The sequence below is a fragment of the Pan troglodytes genome, chromosome 19, assembly GCF_028858775.2.
Source record: "Pan troglodytes isolate AG18354 chromosome 19, NHGRI_mPanTro3-v2.0_pri, whole genome shotgun sequence".
Taxonomy (NCBI): Eukaryota; Metazoa; Chordata; class Mammalia; order Primates; family Hominidae; genus Pan; species Pan troglodytes.
This window is the reverse complement of record NC_072417.2, coordinates 14256499-14278109: the sequence shown is the minus strand read 5'-3', so window position 1 is coordinate 14278109 and position 21611 is coordinate 14256499. Positions and strand designations below refer to the sequence as shown.

The 21611-nt window shown below is 53.6% G+C and overlaps 1 protein-coding gene across 1 annotated transcript in view; it reads left to right on the top strand.

Moving 5' to 3' along the window:
- ITGAE (integrin subunit alpha E) overlaps positions 1–21611 on the top strand; it is an 85513-nt gene that overhangs the window by 42830 nt on the left and 21072 nt on the right. Inside the window, exons 11-20 of the mRNA XM_009431609.5 lie at positions 896–963; positions 1805–1949; positions 3175–3317; positions 3670–3810; positions 5268–5492; positions 6658–6788; positions 9093–9223; positions 11366–11529; positions 13692–13820; positions 17420–17493. Coding sequence (XP_009429884.4) covers positions 896–963; positions 1805–1949; positions 3175–3317; positions 3670–3810; positions 5268–5492; positions 6658–6788; positions 9093–9223; positions 11366–11529; positions 13692–13820; positions 17420–17493 — 1351 coding nt within the window. The remainder of the gene's footprint in view (positions 1–895; positions 964–1804; positions 1950–3174; positions 3318–3669; positions 3811–5267; positions 5493–6657; positions 6789–9092; positions 9224–11365; positions 11530–13691; positions 13821–17419; positions 17494–21611) is intronic.

Below are 21611 nucleotides of genomic sequence, written 5' to 3'. Positions count from 1 at the left end.
TGGGAGACAGTGGCAGGTGGATTGCTTGAGGCCAGGAGTTTGAGACCCGCCTGGGCAACATGGCAAAACCCCATCTCTACTAAAACAAAAAGTAGCTGGGGCCAGGTGTGGTGGCTCACGCCCATAATCCCAGCACTCTGGGAGGCCAAGACCGGTGGATCACCTGAGGTCTGGAGTTCAAGACCAGCCTGGCCAACATGGTGAAATCCTGTTTCTACTAAAAATACAAAAAAATGTAGCCAAGCGTGGTGGTGCACGCCTGTGATCCCAGCTACTCAGGAGCCCGAGACAGAAGAATCACTCGAACCCAGGAGGCAGAGGTTGCAGTGAGCCAAGATCGCGCCACTGCACTCCAGGATGGGTGACAGAGCGAGGCTCCATCTCAAAAAAAAAAAAAAAAAAATTAGCCAGGCGTGGTGGCACATGACCTCTATTCCCAGCTACTTGGGAAGCTAAGGCACCAGGTCACTTGACCTTGGGAGGCACAGGTTGCAGTGAGCTGATATTGAGCCATGGCACTCCAGCCTGAGCAACAGAGTGAGACACTGTCTCAAAGAAGAAAAAAAAAAGGCAACAATATCCCCAGGCCTCCTTGCGTCCCAGAATCTCCATGAAGCTCTGATGAACTGAGCTGGTGGTGGAGAAACAAGGATGACTGGGGCGTAGTCCCTTCTCCCAGGAGCTCACAGACGAGGAAACTGAGGCCTAGAAAGAGTGAACTGCCGAGACAGTAGTTGTTCAAGGAGAACCTGGGTCTCTACCCTCAGCCGGGTGCTCTTCCTGTTACACCAAGCATGGTTCCCTCTGGGAGTGAGGCCAAGCTGGACTGTCCCCTGACTCAGTTTCTCCCTTCACCTCGGCCCACAGCAGTCTCACTGGGCTTCTTGGCTTGCAGGCACGGTTGGAGACGCCCTTCACTACCAGCTGGCACAGATTGGCTTCAGTGCTCAGATTCTGGATGAGGTACGTGGCTGACTCAGCACCAGGCAGGCTTGCCCATTGGTGAGGGGCCCAGGACACCTAGGATTCAGGGACTCCTGCCTCCCATCCAGGGCTCTGCCCTACCTGTGGTGATTCCTGTAAAAGAGCGATTTTATTTTATTTATTTATTTATTTATTCTGAGACGGAGTCTTGCTCCCGTCGCCCAGTCTGGAGTGCAGCGGTGCAGTCTCGGCTCACTGCAACCTCCGCCTCCCAGGTTCAAGCGATTCTCCTGCCTTAGCCTCCCGAGTAGCTGGGATTACAGGCGCGTGCCACCACGCCTGGCTAATTTTTGTTTTTTTAGTAGAGACGGGATTTCGCCATGTTGGCCAGGGTGGTCTCCAACTCCTGACCTCAGGTGATCCACCCGTCTCGGCCTCCCAAAGTGCTGGGATTACAGGTCTGAGCCACCGCGCCGGCCTGAAAGAGCCATTTTAGGATAAAGGGAAACATTTCTGCGTGCTCACCTTAATGTGGACCACTGAGATAGACAAAAGGGTGGCCATATTGATGACAGGAGGTCGCTTTTTTCTGTGTGCTCAAACATCCAGTTGTTCCCCTGAATACAGACCAGGCAACAGGACTCGGCCTGGGTCAGCTTATCAACCAAGCTGCTTGCTTCTCCCGGAGGAGGGAGTGCAAGGGCACGAGGCAGGAGCCCAGTGTTGGCCATCTCACCTTCCCGCCTGCATCTCTGGCCAGGCGGGCACTAGACCACCGAACGCCCCCCTGCTCCCAGCCAGGTTAGCCGCGCTGGCCCGGAGACCCGGGTCCCTCCTGGGTCCCTCCCACTCATCTGGGCCCCATCCCCGTCCCCTTCAGCGGCAGGTGCTGCTCGGCGCCGTCGGGGCCTTTGACTGGTCCGGAGGGGCGCTGCTCTACGACACACGCAGCCGCCGGGGCCGCTTCCTGAACCAGACAGCGGCGGCGGCGGCGGACGCGGAGGCTGCGCAGTACAGCTACCTGGGTGAGGGCGGGGCTACCTGATGAGGGCGGGGCCTGGAGGCTCCCTGGGCGAGGGCGGGGCTTGGAGGCTCCCTGGGCGAGGGTGGGGCCTGAGGGCTACCTGGGCGAGGGTGGGGCCTGGGGGCTACCTGGGAGAGGGCGGGGCCTGGAAGTTACCTGGGGAGGGTGGGGCCTGGAGGCTCCCTGGGCGAGGGTGGGGCCTGAGGGCTACCTGGGCGAGGGTGGGGCCTGAGGGCTACCTGGGCGACGGCGGGGCCTACCTGGGCGAGGGTGGGGCCTGGGGGCTACCTGGGTGAGGGCGGGGCCTGGAAGTTACCTGGGGAGGGTGGGGCCTGGAGACCACCTGGGTGAGGGCGGGGCCTAGAGGCCACCTGGGCGAGGGCGGGGCCGAGATGGGGACACCGAGGCTGCGCATTAGGCTGCACTTGAGGTTTCCGGATGGGGGCGGGACCTGGTCAGTCACATGGGCCGAGGGGCGGGTCCTGGTTAGGGACCCTGAGGCTGAGCACTACAGCCTCCTGGATAGGTACAAGGCCTGTCAGGTACACCAGGCACAGCAGCCACCCAGGGGAGGGCGGGGCCTCTCCATTAATAATAGTGGTGCAGTAGCTCACGCCTGTAATCCCAGGAGGCCGAGGCGGGCGGATCACCTGAGGTCTGGAGACCAGCCTGGCCAACATGGCAAAATCCTGTCTCTACTAAAAATACAAAAATTAGCTAGGCGTGGTGGCAGATGCCTGTAGTCCCACGTACTCGGAAGGCTGAGGCACAAGAATCGCTTGAACCCGGGAGGGGGAGGTTGCAATGAGCCAAGACTGTGCCACTGCACTCCAGCGTGGGCGATAGACCGAGACTCTGTCTCAAAAATAAATAAATAAATAAATAAAAATAATAATAGTGGTGGGCGTCCTCTCACCCCTCTTCTCCGTCCTCCTAGGGTGTGTGTGGGAGCGTGGGTAGTGAATGTGTGCAAACGAGTATTTCGAGCAAAGCTGCATACGTGACAGACAGCGTGTGCATCACATATGTGTGATGGGGATGTGTGTGACTGGCAAAGTGAGAGTGCTCGCTGATGCCGATTTTTAACATAGTGAGAAAGACAGTCTCTCCTATTTTGCCCCCCTCCCCAGGCCACTTTGAAGGCCTGACTGGGAAGGTGCCGGGGCCAAGAGAGAGGCCAGGTGGGAGCACACGGTGTGTTCACAGCCACACCACCCTTGCCCCAGGTTACGCTGTGGCCGTGCTGCACAAGACCTGCAGCCTCTCCTACGTCGCGGGGGCTCCACGGTACAAACATCATGGGGCCGTGTTTGAGCTCCAGAAGGAGAGCAGAGAGGCCAGCTTCCTGCCAGTGCTGGAGGGAGAGCAGGTACCTGCTGGGGAAAGCCTCCACCCCTTATGACCGATGGGGAATCTGGAGGCCCCCAAGGGAAAGGGGTGGGTCCCACGGTGCACTGTGGGCCAGGGCCCGGGCTGGGTAAAACTCAGGCTCCTGAGTGGAGCTCGAGGGCTCTGCTTCAGCTCTGCATGTCTGATTGCTAGGCAGTTTCCTCCGCTGTGGGGCCTGGGCTGCTCCTCCACTCTTCTGTTACTCTCAGTGAGCAAATTGATATGTAACGACTCAAATTCGGTGGTCCAGGAAGGACGCGGGCAGGGATGTAGCCTTGCTGAGGGGTAGAGGAGCGGGGCTCCTGGTGAGCTGAGTTCCTCCCGGGCTGTAGATGGGGTCCTATTTTGGCTCTGAGCTGTGCCCTGTGGACATTGACATGGATGGAAGCACGGACTTCTTGCTGGTGGCTGCTCCATTTTACCACGTTCATGGAGAAGAAGGCAGAGTCTACGTGTACCGTCTCAGCGAGCAGGTGGGAGAGTCTCCATCTTCATGAGGTTGCTGAGGCTGTGGCACTCAGCCTGACACAGAGGTGATGGAGGCTGGGAGTGCCCTGGCCCTGCCTGGCACCAGTGGGCAGTGATGGGGAGGTGCTCAGGCTGGATGGCGGCTGGGCGGGGCAGCGGCATCACTCTCCGCACCTACTTTCTTACCCAAGGGTGATTGTTGATGATAATATCTCTAATATCTCTTTTTTTGTGGTTGTTGTTTTTGAGATGGAGTTTTGCTCTTGTTGCCCAGGCTGCAATGCAATGGCAGGATCTTGGCTCACCGCAACCTCTGCCTCCGGGGTTCAAGCAATTCTCCTGCCTCAGCCTACCAAGTAGCTGGGATTACAGGCATGGGCCACACGCCCGGCTAATTTTTTATTTTTGGTAGAGACAGGGTTTCTCCATGTTGGTCAGGCTGGTCTTGAACTCCCGACCTCAGGTGATCCACCCACCTCGGCCTCCCAAAGTGTTGGGATTACAGGCGTAAGCCACCTCGCCCAGCATTTTTTTTTTTTTTTTCGAGACTGAGTCTCACTCTGTTGTCCAGGCTGGAGTGCAATGGTGCAATCTTGACTTACTGCAACCTCCACCTCCTGGGTTGATTCTCCTGCCTCAGCCTCCCAAGTAGCTGGGATTACAGGCATGTGCCACCACACCCGGCTAATTTTTGTAATTTTAGTAGAGATGGGGTTCCGCCATGTTAACCAGACTGGTCTCGAACTCCTGACCTCAGGTGATCCACCTACCTTGGCCTCCCAAAGTGATGAGATTATGGGCGTGAGTCACCGCGCCCAGCTGATAACATCTCTTACAGCTGCATGGTTGGCAAAGCCCGTTTAGTCCAGGATCTCACTTGTTTCTCATAGTAACTATGGGAGGTAGCTGCCACTCTCATCTTACGGGTGAGGAAGCTGGGGCTCGGCGAGCCTCAGTGATGCCGAGACTTGCTCAAGTGTACCTGGCATGTGTGTGGCAGAGCCACGAGTGAAACCCAGGCCTTCCATTTGCAGCAATGCACCCCTGCCCATGGAACTAGAGGGGGGCGGGCTCTGACTCCTGAACTTCCAGGTAGGAGGACCCCAGCTTTCCCCTCACTGTGTGGCCTTGGGAAGGTCCCTGGCCAGTGAGCGTGCATCCTGGGTGGCAACGGAGTGGGCACCCATCAGCCCAGCGAGCGTGCATCCTGGATGGCAACGGAGTGGGCACCCACCGGCCCAGCGAGCGTGCATCCTGGGTGGCAACGGAGTGGGCACCCACCGGCCCAGCGAGCGTGCATCCTGGGTGGCAACGGAGTGGGCACCCACCGGCCCAGAGAGCGTGCATCCTGGGTGGCAACGGAGTGGGCACCCACCGGCCCAGCGAGCGTGCATCCTGGGTGGCAATGGAGTGGGCACCTAGCACCCCTTCTTGAGGGCTGAGCTGTTTGTTTGCTTTACAGGATGGTTCTTTCTCCTTGGCATGCATACTGAGTGGGCACCCCGGGTTCACCAATGCCCGCTTTGGCTTTGCCATGGCGGCTATGGGGGATCTCAGTCAGGATAAGCTCACAGATGTGGCCATCGGGGCCCCCCTGGAAGGTTTCGGGGCAGATGATGGTGCCAGCTTCGGCAGTGTGTATATCTACAACGGACACTGGGACGGCCTCTCCGCCAGCCCCTCGCAGGTGACCCATGGGGCCCTCTCCTTCCTCTCCTCTGGGGCTCTGACCTCTCTCAGATATGATGACCCAAGCCCCAAGTCGGCTTCAGTCCTAAGTGCTGGGCAGGTCTCGGGGGTTGGGAATGCCCAGTGAAAGAAAAAAGTCCCCCAGGCTAGGGGGAGCTTCCAGACCAGGGCCTCACCTCAGCCCCTTCAGGTTGGGGGGAGGTTCCAGACCAGGGCTTCACCTCGGCCCCTTCAGGTTCGGGGGAGGTTGTGGCGGTACCTGTCTCCTTCCCTGGCCTATACCCCCTCCTTCCACCCACCTGCCTCGGGTCCCTGCTTCCTCTCTTTCTGTCCCTGGCTCCTGTCTCCCACCCAGCACCTCCGCGCCTTATCTCTCATTCCCCAGGGCTCCCTTGCCAGCCTCTCACACTGCATGTATTACAGGTACTTCCACCCATCTCCAGCTCCTCATGAGCACCTCCACCTGGATGGCCCCCAGGCATCTCACTCCCACACGGCCCATCTGAGAGCACCTGCTTCCCCTAGAACTGATGCTCCTCTGAGACCTCATCCCCCTCCACACCCCACACCAGAAACCTCAGACGGTCCCCAGCACACTCACAGCCTGCACAGCCTGTCAGTTCCCACGTCCTCATGATTCTAGCTGTCTTCCAACTCCAGCCCCTTCTCTCCATCCCCACCCCTGCGGTCCCAGCTCAGGCCTTGCCATCCCACTCCCAGCCCACCCAGCTTCCTCCTCCTCTCCATCTTCCACCCCATGTCTTCAGTGCCATTTCTAAAGTGTTATCCTGATTATGTCACTTCAAAACAACAGAACCTTTGTTGACACCCCCCATCCCCAAGCCCCACATCAAGCCTCCTTGTACCCCAATCCCCTGTGGTCCACCCCGTCCCTGGCCCTGGCTGCTTCTCAGAAGGCCCTGCTCTTTCCCCACGCCTCACTCTTTCCCTTACTCCCCCTGTCAAGTCCCACCTGCCCTTCGAGGCTCCATCCAAATGCCACTTCCTCTGGGAAAACTTGCCCCCTCTTTCCTGGTTCTAGACTGGGGGCTCCCTGGGGCTGGATGGTGCCTGCGATGCTGATCGGGATAGATCACGAAAGGACTCCCCGCCCCATTTCCCTCCCTTCCCTCGCCCCACGCCTTGTGTTTCTGCCTCCACAGCGGATCAGAGCCTCCACGGTGGCCCCAGGACTCCAGTACTTCGGCATGTCCATGGCTGGTGGCTTTGATATTAGTGGCGACGGCCTTGCCGACATCACCGTGGGCACTCTGGGCCAGGCGGTTGTGTTCCGGTAGGGTTCTGTCCTGCTTTCTGGGGTCCCAGGCCCAGCCTCACCCATTTGCCCTGCTCTAAATAGCTCCATGCAGACATTAGACGCTGAGGGAGGGAGCCAGCACCGTGGTTGCGGGCACAGGCTCTGGAGTCTGCCCGTCTGGGTTTGAACCTCAGCTCTCAGCCCTCTCAGTGTGCCTTTGGGCAGGTTATTTAATTCTAAGACCTTACCTAGGAATTATAAGAGCACCTACCTCCCAGAGCTATGAGGATCATGCAAGCGAATATATGCAAAGTATTTAGCACAGTGCTCAGCGATGGCTGTGATTGCAGAGTTTTTTGTTTTTTGTTTTTTTTCTGAGACGGAGTCTTCCTCTTTTGCCCAGGCTGGAGTGCAGTGGTGTAATCTTGGTTCACTCCAACCTCCGCCTCCCAGGTTCAAGCAATTCTTCTGCCTCAGCCTCCTGAGGAGCTGGGATTACAGGTGTCTGCCACCATGCCCGGCTAATTTTTGTATTTTTAGCAGAGACAGGGTTTCACCATGTTGGCCAGGCTGGTCTTGAACTCCTGACCTCGTGATCCACCCACCTTGGCTTCCCAAAGTGCTGGGATTATAGGCATGAGCCACTATGCCTGGCCAAGAATTGCAGAGTTTTTGTGCCTCATCCCTCAGTGAATGATCAAGTCCCGTGGCTGTAAATGAGCTCATGGAGCGCCCGTCTGTCCCGTCCTCTCCAAGCTGCAGACTTGCTGTCTACCCAGCACCTCCCTGGGCTGCTGCTCACAGTCATCCCGAAGTGAACACGTCTAAAAACAGAGCTTTTGCTGGGCGCGGTGGCTCACACCTGTAATTCCAGCACTTTGGGAGGCCGAGGCGGGCGGATCACAAGGTCAGGAGATGGAGACCATCCTGGCTAACACGGTGAAACCTCTTCTCTACTAAAAATACAAAAAATTAGCCGGGCATGGTGGCGGGGGCCTATAGTCCCAGCGACTCGGGAGGCTGAGGCAGGAGAATGGTGAACCAGGGAGGCGGAGCTTGCAGTGAGCGGAGATCGCGCCACTGCACTCCAGCCTGGGCGACAGAGCGAGACTCCGTCTCCAAAAAAAAAAAAAAGAAAAACAGAGCTTTTATCTCCCCCCACCCTTCATTCCCCCAAATCTATCCTGCCCTCAGGCTTTCTGTCTCAGCAAATGGCATCATCATCCACCCAGCAATTCAGGATGAAAACCTAGGCGTCATCCTTGATGCCTCTTTTCCTTCCTCTCCACCACATCAACAAGTCTTAGTTGGCTCTGCCTCCAGACCAGTGCAGGCACTGTCTTCACTCCCTGGACACTGCTGCCGCAGCCTTCCCTGCTTCCAGCCCCTGCGCTCCATTCTCCACACAGCAGCAGCCCTATCGCTTCGCTCTGCTGCCTGAAACTCCTCCACGGCTCCTATTTAGAGTAAAATCCCAATTCCTCACCATGGCTTTACAGGGCTCTTCGTGGCCTGGCCCTCCCCGCCCCTCCATTCCCATCTCCTCCTCCCATCCTCTGTCTCACTAATTAGATTCCAGGCATGCTGACCTTTGTGCTCCTCAAACAAACCAAAAGTGTTCCTGCCACAGGCCCTTGGCACTGGCTGTGCTTTCTTCCTGGAGTGCTCTTCCCCAGATCCTCACACAGCTGGCTCTTTCTTGTTAACAAATCTCAACCGAAATGCCTCCTCATCAGCCACGCCATCTGTGACCACCCAGTCTCAGTAGCCCTCGGTCCTTATTACCGTATTTTTGTTGTTGTTGTTGAGATGGAGTCTCGCTCTGTCACCCAGGCTGGAGTGCCGTGGCAGGATGTCGGCTCACTGCAACCTCCGCCTCCCAGGTTTAAGCAATTCTCCTGCCTCAGCCTCCCGAGTAGGTGGGATTACAGGCGCCCACCACCACACCCAGCTAATTTTTGAGTTTTTTAGTAGAGGCGATGTTTCACCAAGTTGGCCAGGCTGGTCTCAAACCCCTGACCTCAGGTGATCTGCCCGCCTCGGCCTCCCAAGTGCTGGGATTACAGGCGTGAGCCACCGCGCTCGGCCAACAGTATTTTAATTTTTCTCATAGCCTTGCCAATACATAGTATCTCCCTGTTTCTCTCGTTTATTTGCTTGTTGTCTGCTTTCCCACCAAAGCAGAAACTTGTCTCTTTCCCCACTGTACCCTGAGACTCAGGGATCACCTGGATGTGGGCATGTTTGATAGAGAACCATTGAATGCATGAACCAATCAGCCAGGCCCTGACCCAGAGGCCGAGCAGTCACGTCTCCCATCCTCTTTGCTGTCTTGTTTAGCTCCCGGCCTGTGGTTCGCCTGAAGGTCTCCATGGCCTTCACCCCCAGTGCACTGCCCATCGGCTTCAACGGCGTCGTGAATGTCCATTTATGTTTTGAAATCAGCTCTGTAACCACAGCCTCTGAGTCAGGTAAAAAATGGTCCAGCTGACCCCTGCCTGGCGTGATGGTCCTTCCTTTTTGGCTTCTGTAAGGGGCAGGGAAAGAGGACTGGGGCGGGGGGTGGGTGGGTGGGTGTTGGTCTGAGGTCCTGGTGCTTGAAATCCCTCGATTAGAGCTTAGCTCCTTAGTCTCCAGGTTTGTTAAATGCAAACTGCCTCAAGAAAGGGTGGTCTGAGGTTATGTCCACACTCGGAAGGGGTTTAGAGCTGACACTGTTGGGAAGAGGGACACTGGGGCCCTTCCTCAGGGTTGAAGGGTTGAGTTTCTGGAAAAAAAGACTCAGAAGGCCGGGCGCGGTGGCTCACGCCTGTAATCCCAGCACTTTGGGAGGCCAAGGTGGGCAGATCACGAGGTCAGGAGATCGAGACCATCCTGGCTAACACGGTGAAACCCCGTCTCTACTAAAAATACAAAAATTAGCCAGGTGTGGTGACGGGCACCTGTAGTCCCAGCACTTTGGGAGGCCGAGGCGGGTGGATCACGAGGTCAGGAGATAGAGACCATCCTGGCTAACATGGTGAAACACCGTCTCTACTAAAAATACAAAAAATTAGCCAGGCCTGGTGGCAGGTGCCTGTAATCCCAGCTACTCGGGAGGCTGAGGCAGGAGAATGGCGTGAACCCAGGAGGCGGAGCTTGCAGTGAGCTGAGATCGCGCCACTGCACTCCACGCTGGGCGACAGAGCGAGACTCCGTCTCAGAAAAAAAAAAAAGACTCAGATAAAGGCAGCCATTTCTCCATGCCCACGTGTGTGCGTGTGTGCGGGGGCTTCTGAGACGCACCCTCCTCTTTCTCTCTGACTTGTGTCTTCTCCCCTTCCCTCCTCACTATGTGCCTCCGGCCCAGGTGGGATTGGATCACCTGTTGGAGGCCTGGTTTCTCTTTCCTTACCTGAAACTCATTAGGAGACTGTTCCCAGAAAGGAGGTGGTGGGCATGGCTTTCACAGCCCAGGTATTTACTGCTTACCCAAGAGCTCCCCCCTGGAACGATTCCTCAGCAACAGTCCCCGAGGTTTAAATTCTCAGGAGCAATCTCTGAGATGGTCTCTGCCTCCCACAGTCAGAGCAGTCTCCTGGGGTGGGGTGGCTTTCCCAAAGCAGCAGGCTATTATCCACCTGGGGATTGAAAATGACAGACCTGGCCAGGTGCGGTGGCTCACGCCTGTGATCCCAGCACTTTGGGAGGCCAAGGCGGGCGGATCACAAGGTCAGGAGATCGAGACCATCCTGGCTAACACGGTGAAACCCCGTCTCTACTAAAAATACAAAAATTAGCCAGGTGTGGTGACGGGCGCCTGTAGTCCCAGCACTTTGGGAGGCCGAGGCGGGTGGATCACAAGGTCAGGAGATCGAGACCATCCTGGCTAACATAGTGAAACCCCGTCTCCACTAAACAAAATACAAAAAATTAGCCAGGTGTGGTGGCGGGCGCCTGTAGTCCCAGCTACGGGGGAGGCTGAGGCAGGAGAATGGTGTGAACCTGGGAGGCGGAGCTTGCAGTGAGCCAAGATCGCGCCACTGCACTCCAGCCTGGGTGACAGCGAGACTCTGTCTCAAAAGGAAAAAAAAAAGAAAAAAGGAAAAAAAAAAAGAAAATAACAGACCTGTCCCTTCCAGGACACAGAGCTCGATGGGCTGTGCAATGCTGGGCAAGTAAGTGTCTTTCCCTAGCTGAGCTGGTTCTGTTCTGTACAGTAAGAGACGCGGCCCCGGGATCTCCACGGTGCTTCCAGCTGTGCCGTCCTGGGGTTTTCCTCCGCAGAGTCCCTCTTTCCCTCTCCATTCTCTTTGTTGTCTCCCTTCCTCCTTATTTTCTTCTTCAATCTCGATCCTCTTCCCGAGCCCTCCTTCCCTAAGGAAGGCTGACTCAGTCCTGGGAATGTGCTGCTCCAGGTTTGGGGCGGGAGCACTCAGAGACCCTGGTCAGGTGTCAGAAGACGGTGAGAAAAATATCTTTGAAAAACCGACGCAGGAGTCCAGCCGCAGGGAAGTACCTGCATGGGGACACTGTTCAGGAGGGGCCACAAGGAACCTCAGGCAGGCTGGGGGCCTTCTGTCTGCGGCTGGCTCATCCCCACCTCATCGGGAAGGTCTGGTCTTCATTCCCAGGCCTCCGCGGGGCACTTCTCAACTTCACGCTGGATGTGGATGTGGGGAAGCAGAGGAGACGGCTGCAGTGTTCAGACGTAAGAAGCTGTCTGGGCTGCCTGAGGGAGTGGAGCAGCGGATCCCAGCTTTGTGAGGACCTCCTGCTCATGCCCACAGAGGGAGAGGTAAGTGACGGAGTTTGGATGGGAGTCAGGAGGGGTCTTTGTCATTGAGAAAGGATTTGAGGTGATGCAGTGAAGGGCACATACCCAGACCTACAAATGAGGTGATTAAAATAATCATAACAGGCCAGGCACGGTGGCTCACGCCTGTCATCCCAGCACTTTGGGAGGCCAAGGCGGGTGGATCACTTGAGGTCAGGAGTTCGAGACCAGCCGGGCCAACACGGTGAAACCCTGTCTCCACTAAAAACACAAAAATTAGCCGGGCGTGGTGGCGGGTGCCTGTAATCCCAGCTACTCGGGAGGCTGAGGCAGGAGAATCGCTGGAATCCAGGGGATGGAGGTTGCAGTGAGCCGAAATCATGCCACTGTACTCCAGCCTGGCCAACAAGAGCAAGACTCCATCTCAAAATAATAATAATAATAATAATAATAATAATAAATCAAGAACCACATAATGGCACGGAAGATGGAGATGCTGTCATTGCTGACGTTTTTCTTGGTAATAACTCAGGAATACCAGTGTTCTTGGCATGCGTTATCCGACCTCACCTGATAATAACTAGGACCGAGGGCCTCAATGTCAATTGGCATCAGAAAAAGTGAACAACTAAAAGGAAGAATAAAAAGATAGAAACGACCATCTAGAAAGGTTTACTCCTGGCAAAGGTGCCCAGAGACATGGGGAAAAAAAAGTATGTCAGGACTCAAACCCTGACAGGATCTCGAACTTTGGATCTATATGGATCATTTATTCCAATAAACAAATGCATGAATTCTTCTTCTGAATACACATTTACCCCCAAAGTGATTGTTAATTGGATTAAAGTTTACAGCCTTCCTTAAATAAAGGCTTAATCACATTCTCTACCAGAGAATCATGCTCACTTTCTCCCATGGGCTTGAGGCTCTTATAGGGGCAGAAAGGCTTATTTAAACAAAGAGAGTGGCAAATGGTATGCTAAGCAATCTCCTTATCTTCTCTCTTACCTCTCTAATATGTCCTCCATGTTGCTTTGAGAAAGATCTTGGTCGGCTGGGCACAGTGGCTCACGCCTCTAATCCCAGCACTTTGGGAGGCCGAGGTGGGAGGATCACCCGAAGTCAGGAGTTCGAGACCAGCCTGACCAATGTGGTAAAACCCTGTCTCTACTAAAAAAAAATACAAAAATTAGCCAGGCGTGGTGGCATGCACCTGTAGTCCCAGCTACTTGGGAGACTGAGGCAGGAGAACCTTGAACCTAAGAGGCAGAGGTTGCAGAGAGCCAAGATCGAGCCACTGCACTCCAGCCTGGGCGACAGAGTGAGACTCCATCTCAAAAAAAAAAAAAAAAAAAGAGAAAGATCTTGATAAACCCAGGTGTGGCTGTGACTCTTCCCTTCTGTCTGAGCCAGTTCTTTACCCCTTTGTGACTGGGATAAGAACCATAGCAGCTATAGACACAAAACCGTAGTAGAACGAAGGAGATTTTTCCCAAAGTACTTGGCAGCTTGCTTGAAGGACGTGTCCCTTCAGCCTGGCTTATTTGGAAGATGCTTAGGACTTCTGACTCACCACTTTTATTGTTTATTTCTTCTTATGATGACATCAAAGTAGAAAGTATTCTTGCAAGGTGCGGTGGCTCATATTTGGAAATCCCAGCACTTTGGGAGGCCGAGGTGGGTGAATTGCTTGAGCCCAGGTGGTTGAGGCTGCAGTGAGCCATCATGGTGCTGCTGCCCTCCAGACTGGGTGACAGAGTGAGTGAGACCTTATCTTAAAAAAAAAAAAAAAAAAGAGGCCGGGCGCGGTGGCTTACGCCTATAATCCCAGCATTTTGGGAGGCTGAGGCGGGTGGATCACTTGAGGTCAGGAGTTCGAGACCAGCCTGACCAACATGGCGAAACCCTGTCTCTACTAAAAATACAAAAATTAGCCAGGCGTGGTGGCACACACCTGTCATCCCAGCTACTCAGGCGGCTGAGGTAGGAGAATCGCTTGAACCCGGGAGGCGGAGGTTGCAGTGAGCCGAGATCACGCCACTGCACTCCAGCCTGGGCAACAGAGCAAGACTCCATCTCAAAAAAAAAAAAAAAGAAAAAGAAAAAGAAAAAAAAAAGCATTATTGTTGTCATCTTCTCCCCCACATCCAACTCTAACCCTGCCTTCCGTGGTGACCCCACAGCTCTGTAAGGAGGACTGCTTCTCCAATGCCAGTGTCAAAGTCAGCTACCAGCTCCAGACCCCTGAGGGACAGACGGACCATCCCCAGCCCATCCTGGACCGCTACACTGAGCCCTTTGCCATCTTCCAGGTGACTCTACCCACAGCCAGTACCCAGCCCTCTTGAGAGCCCATCCCACAGAAACCACCTGCTCCCCTAACTTCCAAGAATGGTGGAGTTGGGAGGCAATGTCTTCAGACGGCATTTGGGCCCCTCGCCGTACTCATGGTGAAACTGAGTCCCTGAGATGGTGTTAATGTGTCCCCGTGAGTGAGGACTCATGGGTAACGCAGGTCTCCATCTGCCCCTGGGGCTTGTTCCTTTATGTCTTTATGTTCGCAAAAGCGCTTGCTACATCTTTCATGAGGCACATGCATACATTGCATCCTGGGGACCTCACTTGGCAAGCGGCTCTGATGACGCTGTGATGGGGGTTCCTTGTGGGAGCTAGACTGGAGCTGTCGTGTCTTGCACTGCAGAGAGGATGCCCTTTGGCGCACCTGCCTGTTCATGCCCTGCCAGGGCCTTCAGGCTGAATGGCCCCACCAAACCTATATCCTAGCCTCTCCTCCTGGTGCCCATCAGTGCAGCTTAGACAGGCGGGTAGTGTCATAAGAAACTTTTGTCAGCTGGGCGCCCTGGCTGATGCCTGTAATCCCAACACTTTGGGAGGTTGAGGCAGGTGGATCACCTGAGGTCAGGAGTTCGATACCAGCCTGGCCAAGATGGTGAAACCCTGTCTCTACTAAAAATACAAAAATTGGCCGGGTGTGGTGGCATGCGCCTGTAGTCCCAGCTACTAGGGAGGCTGAGGCAGGAGAATCATTTGAATCCTCTGCCCAGGAGGCAGAGGTTCCAGTGAGCCAAGGCCGTGCCATTGCACTCCAGCCTAGGCAACAGAGCGAGACTCCATCTCAAAAAAATAAAAAATAAATTTTAAAAAATACAAAGATTAGCCCAGTGTGGTGGTGCATGCCTGTAGTTCCAGCTACTCAGGAGGCTGAGGCAGGAGAATTGCTTGACCCCGGGAGACAGTGGTTGCAGTGAACCAAGATTGTGCCACTGCACTCCAGCCTGGGTGACAGAGAAAGACTCTGTCTCAAAAAAAAAAAAAAAAAAAAACCACAAACCTTCAATATATATTTCCTAAAAACAAAGGCATTGTCTTAACATAGTACAATAATCAAAATCAGGAAATTCACATTGATAAAATACTATTATCTAATTTACAAACTTTATTCAAATTTTGCCAGTTGTCCTATTAATGTCCTTTATAGCAAAAGAAAAAAAAGGTTCTGGTCCAGGATCATTCATAGCGTTCTACAGTTATTTATCTTTAGTCTGCTTTAATCTGGAAGAGTTTCTCACTCAGTCTTTCCTTGTCTTTTAATGACATTAACATTTTTGAAGGGTACAGGCCAGTCCTTTTGTAGAATGTTCCTCAATTTGTCTGATATTTCTTCATAATTAGATTCAGGTTATACATTTTTGTTTTGTTTTGTTTTGTTTTTGAGACAGAGTTTCGCCCTTGTTGCCCAGGCTGGAGTACAATGGCGTGATCTCGGCTCACTGCAACCTCTGCCTCCCAAGTTCAAGCAATTCTCCTGCCTCAGCCTCCCGAGTAGCTGGGATTACAGGCATGTATCACCATGCTCGGCTAATTTTTGTAATTTTAGTAGAGACGGGGTTTCACTATGTTGGCCAGGCTGGTCTTGAACACCTGACCTCAGGTGATCCACCCTCCTCGGCCTCCCAAAGTGCTGGGATTACAGACGTGAGCCACCGTGCCCAGCCAGGTTATGCGTTTTTGTCAGGAATATCACAGAAGTGTGTCCTTCTCAGTACACCATCTCAGGAGGCACCTAATGTGGACTTGTCCATTCCTAGTGCTGTTTGCCTGTGTCATTAATAAGCACGTCTCATTTTATGGTGAGACGCCTTGCGATTGTATCCTGCTTAACATCTCTTTATGTGTCTTTCCTTAACCAGTGATGACTATTATGCTATGGCAAAGAGATTTTTAAAAAGTTATTCCCCGTATAAAATGGGTGAGGAAAAATCACGTGGTGTTAGGCACATCGGTGTTACCAGAGAGTGCGTTCTAGCTGGGAGTTTAGCTGGCTTAACCCCATTCTCTTTCACTGGGGCTGGGTGGAAGAGATCAGGCTATGTGGCTATATTAAAAATACAACAAAAGGCCGGGCGTGGGGGCTCACGCCTGTAATCCCAGCACTTTGGGAGGCCGAGGCCGGCGGATCAGGAGGTCAGGAGATCGAGACCATCCTGGCTAACACAGTAAAACCCCATCTCTACTAAAAATACAAAAAAAAAAATTAGCTGGGCGTGGTGGCGGGCACCTGTAGTCCCAGCTACTCGGGAGTCTGAGGCAGGAGAATGGCGTGAACCCAGGAGGCGGAGCTTGCAGTGAGCCAAGATCATGCCACTGCACTCCAGCCTGGGCGACAGAGCAAGACTCCGTCTCAAAAAAAAAAAAAAAAAAAAAAATACAACAAAAAACCCTGCATGAAACTGTTGACCCACTTAGAGAGAGCGCCACGCTTTGACTTCTGCAAATGGCATCCCCCTTCCGCAGGAAGTAGAAAGTTTCCTTTCAAGCCCTGGGCTCTCATTCCCCCTCTAGGCCGTGGGAACAGACCTGCAGACAGCTGCCCAGGTGGCCTCCGGGAGAGAAGTGCGAAGCGCAGAGGCTCTCCAGCCGAGGAGCTGGCTGCCTTCCTTCATAATACAAAAACAGACCCAGCTACTTTAGAACACTGGAATTTTTAAAAACACGAACTGGAGCTTTTCAACCTCCATGGGGCCTTTTGAAATGTGGCTTTCAGAATTAGTCGGTTATGTGTAGGCAAGGGAAATAGTTAGCTTACAGAGACGACTAGCCAGGCCGGGCGCGGTGGCTCACACCTGTAATCCCAACACTTTGGAAGGCCAAGGTGGGTGGATGACCTGAGGTCAGGAGTTTGAGACCAACCTGGTCAACATGGCGAAACCCTTTCTCTAATAAAAATACAAAATTAGCCAGGCGTGGTGGCACATGCCTGTAATCCCAGCTACTTGGGAGGCTGAGGCAGGAGAATCGCTTGAATCCGGGAGACAGAGATGGCAGTGAGCCGAGATCGCGCCATTGCACTCCAGCCTGGATGACAGAGCGAGACTCCATCTGAAAACAAACAACCGAAAAAACAGATGACTAGCCATGAGGAAGGAACCTCCAAGGCCTGGACCTTGACGATATTTGGCTAGGCATCCCCCACCCCTGCCCGGGCTGTTCTGCCTATATCCGAAAGGACTAAGGAAGCTTCTCTTCGCGTAGGTGTCTGCTCCCTGAATGCTCAAAGTTGTGAGCTGTGTGTTGCTGCTTAATTCGCATGATGTAAATGTCATGGGCACCCCTAACATTCCGTGAAGGTCACCCCACTTTTTACCTTGGTCAAAGGACTGGGTCACAGTGTGCCCATGTTATAGGACAGATCCAGGAATGTCACCCAGGAATGTCACAGTCCCTGCTCTTCGGGGACAATCCCAGCCTGCACCCCTCACCTCCCTGTAACTGCACTTCTCAGGGTGAGCAGGAGGCACAGCCCAAAACGTCCTATAAGGAGAAGAGCCGGAGGCAGGGCTGCTGGGGAAGGCGGAGCCTGGGCTGATCGGGACTCTCTGTCTGGTTACAGCTGCCCTATGAGAAGGCCTGCAAGAATAAGCTGTTTTGTGTCGCAGAATTACAGTTGGCCACCACCGTCTCTCAGTGAGTTGGACGCAGCCGTCAGTTTCCTCGATTAACCTTCTCCCGAACGCTTGCCTGGGCAATTCCTTCATTAGGACACCCTGCACACCCCCTTCCCCTCTCCCCGTGGCCCACAAATGGCTTCTGCACTTATTATCTCGATATGTCCTCAGCTACCCCAGGAGGGAGGCAAGACAGAGATCTGTCTTCCCACTTTCTAGATTAGGAAGCAGACTCAGTCGCCGAGGGCCCTGCATAGGCCATTTGGTGGACTTGAACCTGGGTCTCTTGACATCCCGGACAATGCTATATTCAGAACCCAGCGTTCTTCACAGCCAGGCTGACCTCTACGTCAGTTAGAGGTAACCTCTTTCCCGGCCCACCTCTTGGCCAAATTAACTAATCAATCAAATGTTTCTGGACCATCTACTTTGTGCCAAGCACTCTAGGTGCTGGGGATACTTCTGTGAACACCACAGACAAAAATCCCTGCCCTCCTGGTGCTCTTAGGGGGAGAAGATGGTAAGTAGGTAAATTCCATGTTGATGAGATGAACGTTGAAGACACAGGGAAGGTGGGAGGGAGTGTTGGGTGGCAGCTGATGCTGAAGTTTTCAATGGGGTGGTCACGGAGGGTGACACTTTGGCACACACTGGAGGAAGTAGGGGAACGAGCTATGTGGATGGGTGCCTAAGGGAAGAGCAGCTGCAGGTACCCTGGGTTGGGAGCCTGCCTGGCGGGTGGGGGGCAGGGTGAAGACCTAGTGGCTGCAGTGGAGTGGGGCGGGGTGTAATGAGGGAAGGGGAGGAAGGGGGAAGAGGCCATGGGGCTTCTTAAGCCCTCAGAAGGGCTTTTGCTGTGAGCTGGGAAGTCAGAGGAGTGACACACTCAGGCAGCTTAGCAGGATCCTTCTTGCTGCTGAGCTGAGAGGAGAGTGTAGGAGCAAAGGTGGACGCAGGGGCGGCACTTGCTCCCTTTGTAACCACTCAGGTGAGAGGCGATGTGGGCTGGGCCATGACGGGAGTAACAGTTTAAAGTGACAGCCCATAGCACGTGCTGACAGAGTGGAGGCGGAGGGAGGAAAGAGGGCCGCAGCCCCAGCATGCGGCACTGCACTGTCCAACACACCAGCCACGCTTAGCTGTGTACGTGTACATGAGTTAAAATTAAACACAATGAAACATTTTGTTCCTGTCACATTAGCCACACTTCAAAGACTCAGTGGCCGCCTGTGGCTGGTGGTGTTGGGCAGCGCAGATACCGCCTGTCTCCATCGCTGCAGACGTTCTATTGGACCACACTGAATTCCAGAATGACAGTGTTGCCAAGCACATGAGTGTGGGTTTACACATGTAGTGGTCTTGGAATGCCCCCCAGGCCGGGCGCGGTGGCTCATGCCTGTAATCCCAGCACTTTGGGAGGCAGAGGTAGGAGGATCATGAGGTCAGGAGTTTGAGACAAGCCTGGTCAACATGGTAAAACCCCGTCTCTACTAAAAATACAAAAATTAGCTGGGCATGGTGGTGGGCGCCTGTAATCCCAGCTACTGGGCAGGCTGAGGCAGGAGAATCGCTCAAACTCGGGAGGCGGAGGGTGCAGTGAGCCGAGATCGCTCCACTGCCCTCCAGCCTGGGCGACAGAGCAAGACTCCAAAAAGGGGGGGGGGGGCGGTAACAAAACAAAACAAACAAGCGTCCTTGGCGACTAGTGCTGTGTATGTATTGTGATTCTGTTGGCCAGCTGGCTGGAGTTGCCGTTTATGGGGAAGAATGCAGTTCCCCAAGTCCTGGTCAGCCCTTTCATAGACATTTGCAGGACCAATTGAAGACTTTCAAATGCTCTGGAATCCAGCCTAACAAGCAGGCACAGCTGTTTCCAGCAGGGAATTAATTACAGCCAAGAACCAACCTCCCAGCCAGCTACTGGGGTCGTAGAGATACAGCACGCACGGCTTGCCCTACATCGCCCCCTAGTGTACATAGCAAGCAAACGCTTCTCTTTCAAAAACGCCAGTGAGCCTGGTCGTCGGTGTCCAGCTGTCTCAGTGGTTTTTGACCTGAGGACATAGATCCCCAAAAGAATCTAATGAAGACTACAGACCCCTCTCCTTAGAAGATCACATGTGCATACATAAATGTTGGCATTCCGGGCCCTCTGAGACAGTCCCTAGGCCTCAGATTAGGCAACGCTGTTAAATATTCTGATGACACTGAGGTCTCACGCCTGAGCTCTAGGATGTGTGTCCAGCTGACATGTCAGCATCTCTGCTTTGTTATCCTATATGCACCTCTTGTCATGTCCCCGATTGAACGCATCTTCTTCCACCCTTGGGTCTTCCTCCCATGTTACCTCCCTCAGTCAATGGCACCACTCAGCCACCTGAGCTAGAAACTCAGAACTTACCCTTAACTCCTCTGTCCCCCCTCCCCTGCCTCTTTTTCGTTTCATTTGCTTTACTGTCTCTGACTTCTTTCCTTCTCCACTACTGTTGTCTTTTTTCTTCTTCTTCTTTTGAGACAGGGTCTCACTCTGTCACCCAGGCAGGAGTGCAGTGGCGCAATCTCGGCTCACCGCAACCTCCGCCTCCCGGCTTCAAGTGCTTCTCCTGCCTCAGCCTCCTGTGTAGCTGGGATCACAGGCGCACGTGATCACACTCAGCTAACTTTTGTATTTTTAGTAGAGACGGGGTTTTACCATGTTGGCCAGGCTGGTCTTGAACTCTTGGCCTCAAGTGATCCACCTGCCTCACCTCCCAAAGTGCTGGGATTACAGGCGTGAGCCACCGTGTCCAGCCATCCACTACTGTTTCCTTATTTCAGGCATGTATCGTCTCTCGGGTGGAGACAGCAGGCTCTGTCTCTGCTTCCTGTCTCTCCCTCCAGTCAATCCAGCCTCTTCTCAGCTGGGATAAAAACCAAACCAAAACCAAACAATGGGAACAAAACACACGTCACATTACTTCCTAGGCCGGGCGTGGTGGCTCACGCCTGTAATCCCAGCACTTTGGGAGGCCATACTTCCTAGATCTGCACATCTCATCTTTGGACATTTCAGATGGAAAACAGTTTTCTCGGTATTGCTAATATGTTTTTCTGTCGATCTCAGCTACTGAGAGTGGTTCTGCGCTCTGGGTCCCTGTGATACCTCAGCATTCTGGAGGACCCTTTCACACATCCCCAGGACCCTCTTTTCCAGGACATGTGGACTCATGTCTTAAACCACAGCCTTTTAATGGGAAGGGTCTGAATGATTTTGTGGGTAGGAAGCTGAGGCCAAGAAACGGGGTGGGACAGTATGTCTTATGCACACTGTTCTCCAGTGCACAGCAGTGCCCCATAAATATTGTGGCATGGATGAATTTGTGTCATAGAGTACCTCACCTAGGGTCACAGTGAATTGGTGGTAGAAAGAGGATTTGGGTACAATTCTCTCAATTCTTTGGACTACTAGACTCCAGGCATTTAATTAGTCTTTTATTTATTTATTTAGAGACAGAGTTTCACTCTTGTTGCCCAGGCTGGAGTGCAATGGCGCGCTCATGGCTCACTGCAACCTCTGCCTCCCAGGTTCAAGCAATTCTCCTGCCTCAGCCTCCTGAATAGCTGGGATTACAAGTGCCTGCACCACACCTGGCTAATTTTTTTTTTTCTTTTTTTGAGATGGAGTCTCATGCTGTCTCCCAGGCTGGAGTATAGTGGCGTGATCTCAGCCCTCTGCAAACTCCCCCTACCGGGTTCAAGCAATTCTCTGCCTCAGCCTCCCGAGTAGCTGGGATTACAGGCTCCTGCCACCACACCCGGCTAATTTTTGTATTTTTAGTAGAGACAGGGTTTCACCATCTTGGCCAGGCTGGTCTTGAACTCCTGACCTCAGGTGATCTACCTGCCTCGGCCTCCCAAAGTGCTGGGATGACAGGTAATTAGCCTGTCTTGGCTTCTGTTTCCTCTTCTATAAAATGGAGAGTAGCTGTACTATTTCACAGGGTTACTATGAGGGTTGAGCGTGTGAGACACAGTCCTTGGCACATGGTAAGCACTAAATAAACGGCAGCTATTATCGTCATCTCATGCAACAACTGAGATGGGCATGGCAGTCCAGCTGTTTACTTATGTTGAGATGAAGAATGTCTAAGCTAAACG